General features: G+C 39.5%; 1 protein-coding gene across 1 annotated transcript in view; it reads left to right on the top strand.

Moving 5' to 3' along the window:
* Positions 1-9,365, top strand: part of mgat4a (alpha-1,3-mannosyl-glycoprotein 4-beta-N-acetylglucosaminyltransferase A) — a 273,579-nt gene extending 264,214 nt beyond the window's left edge. The window contains exons 14-15 of the mRNA XM_033023224.1: positions 1,882-1,994; positions 5,642-9,365. Coding sequence (XP_032879115.1) covers positions 1,882-1,994; positions 5,642-5,674 — 146 coding nt within the window. The 3' untranslated portion in view covers positions 5,675-9,365. The remainder of the gene's footprint in view (positions 1-1,881; positions 1,995-5,641) is intronic.
* The last annotated feature ends 583 nt before the right edge of the window (positions 9,366-9,948 follow it).

Below are 9,948 nucleotides of genomic sequence, written 5' to 3' on the forward strand. Positions count from 1 at the left end.
TCCACTGAGTTACTCCAGCACTTTGTCTTTTTTTGTAAACCAACATCTGCTGTTCCTTGTGACTCCATTTTACTGCTCCACTGCAAAATCTCCGCAAGGTATGCCCACTTTGAAGACGTTCTCCTGCACTCCATGATGGGTGTTCTGTGAGACACTCTCTTGTTGCTCCCTCTCTGGGATTCCAGTTGATGACCTGCACTTCAACCATGTCCTGACAAGTCTGAACAAAGGCCTCAATAGAAAATGTCATCTATCCACATAGTACAGAGAAGGTTCACCAGACTGATTCCTGGGATGTCAGGACTTTCATATGAAGAAAGACTGGATAGACTTGGCTTGTACTCACTAGAATTTAGAAGATTGAGGGGGGACCTTATAGAAACTTACAAAATTCTTAAGGGGTTTGACAGGCTAGATGCAGGAAGATTTTTCCCGATGTTGGGGAAGTCCAGAACAAGGGGTCACAGTTTAAGGATAAGGGGGAAATCTTTTAGGACCGAGATGAGGAAAACATTTTTCACACAGAGAGTGGTGAATCTCTGGAATTCTCTGCCACAGAAGGTAGTTGAGGCCAGTTCGTTGGCTATATTTAAGAGGGAGTTAGATGTGGCCCTTGTGGCTAAAGGGATCAGGGGGTATAGAGAGAAGGCAGGTACAGGATACTGAGTTGGATGATCAGCCATGATCATATTGAATGGCGGTGCAGGCTCGAAGGGCCGAATGGCCTACTCCTGCACCTATTTTCTATGTTTCTATGTTTCTATCCATGTTCTCCAGAGATGCTGCTTGACTTGCTGAGTTACTACAGCACAGTGTGTCTTTTTTTGTATACCAGCATCTACTATTTCTTGTGTCTCCATGGACAATTAATTGTTGGCTCGGCCTGCAAAGCCCATATCCCTTGAAGGAATAAAAAAACATATTTGAGCCGATAAAAAGTAAACTTTAAGCCTTGAGGCTTTTGGCATAGTTTGGACATGTTAATAGTACAAAGTACTCCATCTAGTGGCTTGATTTCACATTGTTTAGCTCTGAAGGCCTTTCGGATGTATAAGCCTTAAGAACTTTTGAATACTCTGATCAATGGTGCATAAGAGAATTCCTCTTTAAAGATTTATTATCAACTAGAGCATTCTGTAAGGGTTCTGCTCACAGAGTCAGAAAGGTGATTTCAGTAGATACACTGGAACAACATAACTTGATGTTCAGATTAAGATGCTCAGAGCAGAGAGCACAGAGGATCTATATTGCATTACTGTGCATCCAACACTTGCACCACGTTGGTTAATAAGGGCATCGAAGGTTACAAGGAGAAGGTAGTAGAATGGGGTTGGGATGGAAAACTATATCATCCATGATTGAATGGCGGAGTAGACTCAATGGGCCGAATGGCCCAACTGTGCTCCTATGTCTTATGGTTATAATGCTTCAATTTGAATGTGTGTTTCTTCTTCTTTGTTTTAAGTAATTTACTGCCACCACACTGAGCCCTTTTCCAGGCCCTTCACGGAGAAAATTGTTACTGGCTTGTCACGCTATTATGATCACCTTTCTCCTGATCTTATGTGGGGTAGGCCATTTAGGACTGAGATGAGGAAACATTTCTTCACCCAGAGAGTTGTGAATCTGTGGAATTCTCTGCCACAGAAGGCAGTGGAGGCCAATTCACTGGATGTTTTCAAGAGAGAGTTAGATTTAGCTCTGAGGGCTAAATAAATCTAGGGATATGGGGAAAAAGCAGGAATGGGGTTTTGATTTTAGATGATCAGCCATGATCATGTTGAATGGCGGTGCTAGCTCAAAGGGCCGAATGGCCTACTACTGCATCTATTTTTCTATGTTTCTATTATTTCACGTGTGCTTTCCTTTCCTTGTATTCAGGTAGATTTGAAAATGGAATAGCTGACGGTGCCATTCACCTGAAATTAAATCCTATCTCAGCCATTAGGCTGTCAATTTTACAAGATTCCGAAGTGTGGGTTCTGCTTGATGAGGTAAGACGTTGCCGGGCAAGTTTCGAGCTAATAGTCAGAATTGCGGTATGTTGTGAACAGCATCAGAAGGCCTTCTGGGGAGTTCTAAATATAAGTTTGTATTAAATGAATGTCCATGTTGCATTTATACAAGAGCCTTCATGATCTCATTGAAACATAGAAAAATAGGAGTAGGCCATTTGGCCCTTTGAGCCAGCACCGCCATTCAATATGATCATGGCTGATCATCTAAAATCAGTAGCCTGGTCCTGCTTTTTTCTCAAATCTCTTGATTCCTTTAGCCCTAAGAGCCATATCTAACTCTCCCCTAAAAACATCCAGTGAATTGGCCTGGATCTCAGGAGCCGAGTGCATTTTATAGCCAATTAATCTTATTGAGCTATATGAAATCATGAGAGGAATAGATTGGGTAAATGCACAGAGTCGCTTGCCCAGAGTAGGGTGAATCGAAGATCAGAGGACATAGGTTCAAGGTGAAGGGGAAATGATTTAATAGGAATATGAGGATTAACCTTTTCACATAAAGGGTGGTGGGTGTATGGAACAAGCTGCCAGAGGGGGTAGTTGAGGCTGGGACTATCTCAACGTTTACGAAACAGTTAGACAGATACATGGACAAGATAGAGTTGGAGGAATATGGACCAAACGCGGGCAGGTGGGACTAGTGTAGCAGGGACATGTTGGCCGGTGTGGGCAAGTTGGGCTGAAGGGCCTGATTGCACGCTGTATCACTCTATGACTGTATGAATACTTTCTTATTTTCTGTTGCAATATTGGAAACATCACAGTTAATTTGTCTTCTGTGAACTCCCACGTACACCAATATATTCAAAGTTTGATCTCCTAGGCTTAATAAGAGATGATTGTTGATAAATAATGGCCAAGACTCCAAGGAGAGCTATCTGCTCTTTGTACTGTTGCAGTGAAACAAGGTTCTTCAGGGTCACTTGAGGGGGCAGACTAATTTCCAGCTATAGGGCTTTAATTAGCAAAAAGATTGCCAAACACTCTCAGTGGATCAGTGAATGCCTTAATGCTCCTTTGGATAAAATTTGGTGCATACTAATCAGAATCGTGAATAGCAGTAACAGTTGTTAAAAGGACCAATGTCTGCTTGCTATCATTAAAGTTAACTAATTAAGTGAGAAAGGCGTTATTGGAATCTACGTGCATCTTTCTGTCTATATATTCAATGGGGAATACATAAACTCAGTGGCGGACTGGCCAGGATGTCAGCTTGCCCGATGGCAAGTGGTCGGTCCCCTGATGAAGTGATAGCAAGTGATAGGAAGTGGGCCCCTGTTAAATGATAGCATTGTAGTTGTGGGTGGGCCCCCTTTGTCTCCTGGCAACCAATATTTTTAGACCCAGTCCGCCACTGCATAAACTGTGCCTTCATCACAGAGTATCATTGATGCCAGATACAAACAGGACGTGGGGATTTCTTTGTGCTGACTACACAGATTGGAGAAGTAAAAACTGAAAGGAAATATTATTAAAAATATTTATTATTTATTATATATATATATATATATTATTTTTTAATAATTGAAGCAATCTATTTACATTTTGTTTTATTAACATTGTGGCTCCAATAACCTATCGTTATTGCAGTAAAACCCTCAAGATGTTTTTCAAGAGGTTATCAGATAATATTTGACTCCACCCAGATTTTAGAACTGATGATCCAGCCCCAGAAATAGTGGATGCATTAGTGATAATTTTTCAAAACTCTTTAGATTCTGGAGTAGTTCCTGAGGATTGGAGGGTAGCTAATGTAACCCCACTTTTTAAAAAGGGAGGGAGAGAGAAAACGGGGAATTACAGACCAGTTAGTCTAACGTCGGTAGTGGGGAAACTGCTAGAATCAGTTATTAAAGATGGGATAGCAGCACATTTGGAAAGTGGTGAAATCATTGGACAAAGTCAGCGTGGATTTATGAAAGGTAAATCATGTCTGACGAATCTTATAGAATTTTTCGAAGATGTAACTAGTAGAGTGGATAAGGGAGAACCATTGGATGTGTTATATCTGGACTTTCAGAAGGCTTTCGACAAGGTCCCACATAAGAGATTAGTATACAAAGTTAAAGCACACGGTATTGGGGGTTCAGTATTGATGTGGATAGAGACAGGAAGCAAAGAGTAGGAGTAAACGGGTCCTTTTCACAATGGCAGGCAGTGACTAGTGGGGTACCGCAAGGCTCAGTGCTGGGACCCCAGCTATTTACAATATATATTAATGATTTGGATGAGGGAATTGAATGCAACATCTCCAAGTTTGCGGATGACACGAAGCTGGGGGCAGTGTTAGCTGTGAGGAGGATGCTAGGAGGCTGCAAGGTGACTTGGATAGGCTGGGTGAGTGCGCAAATGCATGGTAGATGCAGTATAATGTGGATAAATGTGAGGTTATCCACTTTGGTGGCAAAAACAGGAAAGTAGACTATTATCTGAATGGTGGCCGATTAGGAAAAGGGGAGATGCAACGAGACCTGGGTGTCATGGTACACCAGTCATTAAAAGTAGGCATGCAGGTGCAGCAGGCAGTGAAGAAAGCAAATGGTATGTTAGCATTCATAGCAAAAGGTTTTGAGTATAGGAGCAGGGAGGTTCTACTGCAGTTGTACAGGGTCTTGGTGAGACCACACCTGGAGTATTGCGTACAGTTTTGGTCTCCTAATCTGAGGAAAGACATTCTTGCCATAGAGGGAGTACAGAGAAGGTTCACCAGACTGATTCCTGGGATGTCAGGACTGTCTTATGAAGAAAGACTGGATAGACTTGGTTTATACTCTCTAGAATTTAGGAGATTGAGGGGGGATCTTATAGAAACTTACAAAATTCTTAAGGGGTTGGACAGGCTGGATGCAGGTAGATTGTTCCCGGGGAAGTCCAGAACAAGGGGTCACAGTTTAAGGATAACGGGGAAATCTTTTAGGACCGAGATGAGGAAAACATTTTTCACACAGAGAGTGGTGAATCTCTGGAATTCTCTGCAACAGAAGGTAGTGGAGGCCAGTTCATTGGCTATATTTAAGAGGGAGTTAGATGTGGCCCTTGGGGCTAAAGGGATCAGGGGGTATGGAGAGAAGGCAGGTACAGGATACTGAGTTGGATGATCAGCCATGATGATATTGAATGGCGGTGCAGGCTCAAAGGGCAGATTGGCCTACTCCTGCACCTATTTTCTATGTTTCTATGAAAAGCTTTGTTTTGCATACAACTTAGGCAGTACGGAGTTTGTGCGTTCTCCCCACGACCGCATCGGTTTTCCCCGGGTGCTCGGGTTTCCTCCCACACTCCACAGATGTACATGTTTTGTACGTTAATTTGGCTTTGGTAAAAATTGAAAATTATCCCTAGTGTGTAGGGTAGTGCTAGTATATGGGAATCACTGGTCAGCGCAGACTAGGTGGGACGAAGGGCCCGTTTCCGCACTAAACTAAACTAAGGTCTAGAGCATTGCAGCCACAATATTGTGTAGTCCCATAGATTTTGCCACTTCTAGTAATCTCAGCCATTTTTTGGTATCATGTCGAGTAAACTGAATTGCCTTCTGTGAAAGTAAGGACCTCCGGAGGAAGTTGAGATGGATCATCTATTTGGCTGTTTACTTACTATTTTTTTTTTTTTTTGCATTTCAGCTCCATCTTATGAAAGCTACCAGTCGATCTTAAATGAAAGAAGTTTGAGAATTAATCTGTTTTATACAAAAGAAATGCCCCAATCCATCTTAATACAGTATCTCTCTTTAATAATGTGTGATACCAATCACGGAGTTCATGGACATATCACCTCATCATCTGAACGTTGTGGATGTTCATTGTTCCCAAACACTACCTCCTGTGAAATCTACTGTAATTTTCTATGTAAAGATTCTAATTTTGAAGAGTTGCCAAGTTTTTGGTAAACTTAAGGTAATGGACTGTTCTTCTCAAAATGAGCTGCAAAGGTGTATTTTTTGTGACCCATTTTACAGTACAAGGTACCTAAATATTGAACAAAAGTAAGCAAGGAAGTGAGACATATATATAAAGAGCTTAAATGTTACAAATTGTAAACATGCTTTGTGCATCAGGGACAGAGAATGTGCAGACACAGGAGAGTGTATAAGGGGCTGGTTACCTTTAATTTATTGTAAATACGCACTGAACAGATTTATTGTGTTTTGAGAGAATACAGATTCTTAATCAGAGAAATATGGTATTTGATTTCTAGACAATTAAGTTAACTTCTGAAGAAATTATTCATTTTTATGAGAGAAACAAAACTGCCTTTTCAAAGCCTTGACGTTATTAAGGTTGAAATTTGCCAAATTTTCTTGACAGCAGTTGCAGAATATTAGTTGCAGCACATCAAAGCCGGGGAGAAATTATATGACTTAATTTGTGGACCTTTCCAGACGTGCCAGCAGTGGGGTGGAGGGGCATGCGTTTCTTTCTGGGGGGGTCTTCTGTGCAATAGCAAGTTACAATTAACTCAATCTGATCATTGTGAGGGGGCCCAGTATCAAATTGAGGGCCCAGAAGTAGACGAGCAAAGTATGAAGAAGATGGGGGAATGATTATCTATCCCTCTCCAATGGCTCTACCTGGTGCATGACTTCAGTACCATGTTACCAGAGCCGAAATATCTTGAGCAGAAGATAATGGTTCTTCTGTAGACATGTGAACATTTATTCAATAAGTGCAAGTGGAAATCTCATTTACTACTTTGCATTTTGTTTGTTGGGAAATGGTTTTGAATGTAACTTTTAGAAAAAATAATATCGCTTCCACACTTCAGAACTGTATGGCCCATGTGGCAAAAAACTTTTCAAATTTGCATTTCAATATTTTAAAGAAAGCTCTTAGTATTAATAACATTTTTGCAGATTAATTTTCCCAGGTTAAATGTTTTTGCGATTTTGCTGTCGGGACCATTGGGTGGGATACATTGGATACAAATTTAAATGCTGGTGTTTTGCCCTGTCTAATCTTCTGATATTATGAGATTTTGGCTGCCAATTTTATTCAGAATATTTAACTGCAACCATCACAAGAGTTTTATCCTTTCTAATGAAACCCTTTCAACTTTGTGCTGATTTAGCGTCAATTGATACTCTGAATATGTACGGAATAACATGGCCTTTAACTTGACAATTCTTTCATGGTCAACGTAAATGAAACAGTTGATGTAGTTTTTGATACATAATTATTATACATAATGTTTTGATATGTAATTAATGAAAGAGGGGCTTCTTTGCTTCAGGGAAGGGTATAAATATTTATGAACACTGCTTAGACTAGCCAAAGTTGTCACCATCAATGAGTACAAAATGAAATATGGTGGCAGGATGATGTTTGTGATTCACATTTTTTCAGTGATGGAATTTTTAAAATTGGAATTGGACAATCTTGCTATTATAAAATATTGAAAATATAACTATTGAAAAGTTTATAAAGGGCTTTTAGTTCTTCCTTCCTATCAACTGATTCAAAGTAATTTATACATGTTGGGATGGAAGGGTGGAAAAGAAGTGATCAATAGGTCATATGACAGTATTGAGGGGGAAAGAGTGGCTAGTGTGCAGAGCTGAGCGGGTAGAAGTTTGTAATTAAACCCATGCCTTTCTCCAAAAGGGTGCAATTTGGTAATGCCAATCATTGTCATTATAGTTCACAGCTATAACTAAGCATTGACATAAGTGTCGTAAGCTAAAAGCAGGAATTTTTTCAAAGTCAGTCCATCAGTGGCTCCATGATGTGAAAAGAACTGTTAATAAATTCAACTGTAGATTCTGTTATTGAGAGTCTCAGACTACATGAATTTGGCTTATCAATGTGGAGAATTGTAGGCCATTGTAATGTGACTGAAATCAAAGTTAACATTTTGTTTCAATACTTTTGTAATGGAATTAGATTCAGATTGTCAATTTTCATTTTTAATCTTTGTATATACAATGTCATTTTTGCCAGATAAAGATGGGTTTTAATCTCATTTAAAACCAAAAATTATAACAGATGCCCATGTAAGGATATCAAAAATAGAGTTGCAGGTTTATGGTCAGAGGTGGAAGTTTTAAAGGGGAACTTAGAGAATTTTACACAGTGGATAATATCTAGAAAGTCTAATGTACTGCCAGAGGGAATGGTGGAATCAGCTGCAATAGTTACATTGAAGTGACATTTCAAACAGACACTTAAATAGGCAAGGCCCAGAAGGATACAATCCTAATGCAGGTAAATGAGATTAGTGTAGATGGGCAAAAAGGTTAGTATTGACACAGTGGGCCAAAGAGCCTATTTCTGTGCCGTTCAACTCCTGAGAAGCATCTGATATCAAATGGTGTAATTAAATGTTATTTGTTACCATAAAATGGACCTTTGTGAATGCAAATCAAGAATAAAGTTTTTCCAAACATGTGATTTTTGTGGATCTATTTATGAAGTATTTGTATGTCTTTTTTGGATTTATATAATTTCCATTTTTGTTTCTCAAAGTTAGCCTTTTGCAATGGGACCAGATCATGTTAAAGGAAAATATTCTAATATGGTGTCTGCAACAAGAGAAATGTCCCAAGACAGTCTCTTCTTGCAGGGCCATGTGAGGGGTGGGTAAAAACCTTGTGTAAAATTCTTGAGACTTAACAATTTCCCACACGTTAATTCTCAGGATGGATAATGAATTGGTAAAGCATGCAAGCATTTTAATTCTACCTGCACTTCTGTTGCTACTGGAAACCACACCATGGATCTGTATTCATTCTTTGAAATGCTCCCATCAGGTTTCGCAAATAGGGGTTGAAAAACGGATTCTTTTTTTTAAATGTGCCAGATCAGTACTTTTGTTTGCCCTGTTCTTCAATCAGTGCATTGTAAAATTAAAAGAAAATAAGTGGTGAAGCTTGTTGATATGCAAGAGATCTGGGAGCTTGGCTGTCAAAACAGTATTTGGAGAGTTAATTGGATATTTTGGAATCATGCTGAATTTATGTGATGATTCATCCTTATCTAGAATTGGCCCATATCAAAGAGTGCGTGTATGTAGCACCTTTTTATAATGAGATAGATTTATTATGAATCAAGTGAAATGGATCAGTTTTACATAATGTGCCACAGATCAATCTCTTGAAATACAATGCTCTTGCTTATTTTATGGATATGTTTATGCTTTGTGTATGTAACTATGCACCTGCTTGTTAATGTCAATGTGCCTTTCATTGGTATGGTCCATGTTATTTCCATATATGTGCCATAACTTTATAAAGACAAATAATTGTAATAAAGTTGAATTTGTTATATTTTAAAATGTAATGAGGTGTAAATTGTTCTGTATAATTGGCTTCTTACTGCCATTGTGTAATAAATTGCTCCATTTAAGTGTCAATTTTTGCATTGAATAAGTGTGTGTGTGTGTGTGCACAATGTATGCTTGTAATATCCAATACTTAATAATAACCTGCTTTTCTTCTGCTACCGAGTGAGGAAACAGATCATCCCAGCCTCAGACTGAGAAAGAATCACAATACAGAAACACAAACTCTAAATCGCATCCTCTCTGCCTGGCGTATCAAAAGATACTCTTGTATAAAAGGAGTTTTGATAAAGGACGGAGTTTTAATACAAAAGAATATCTCGAGTAAAGCCCCTGTCCCACTGTACGAGGTAATTCAAGAGTTCTCCCGTGTTTCCCCCCCGATTCGAACTCGGAGAATGTCCGTAGCGGGTCTGTAGGAGTCGTGGCTGTTTCGTAGCGGCTCCTACGAGTAAAAAGTAAAACATTTTTTTCATCACGAGTATTTATTTACTCGTGGACATTTTTTGCAGGGATGAAAAAACTTCACGAGTTTACCCGGATGTCCGGAGTACCTACCGTTAGCATTACGAGCTGCTACGAGACATCCACAAACTCCTACGGACCTTTGTGGATCTCTTCACAGAAAATTTGGAACTGCCTTTTCTTTGAAGCA

This window comes from Amblyraja radiata, chromosome 6 (assembly GCF_010909765.2).
Source record: "Amblyraja radiata isolate CabotCenter1 chromosome 6, sAmbRad1.1.pri, whole genome shotgun sequence".
Taxonomy (NCBI): Eukaryota; Metazoa; Chordata; class Chondrichthyes; order Rajiformes; family Rajidae; genus Amblyraja; species Amblyraja radiata.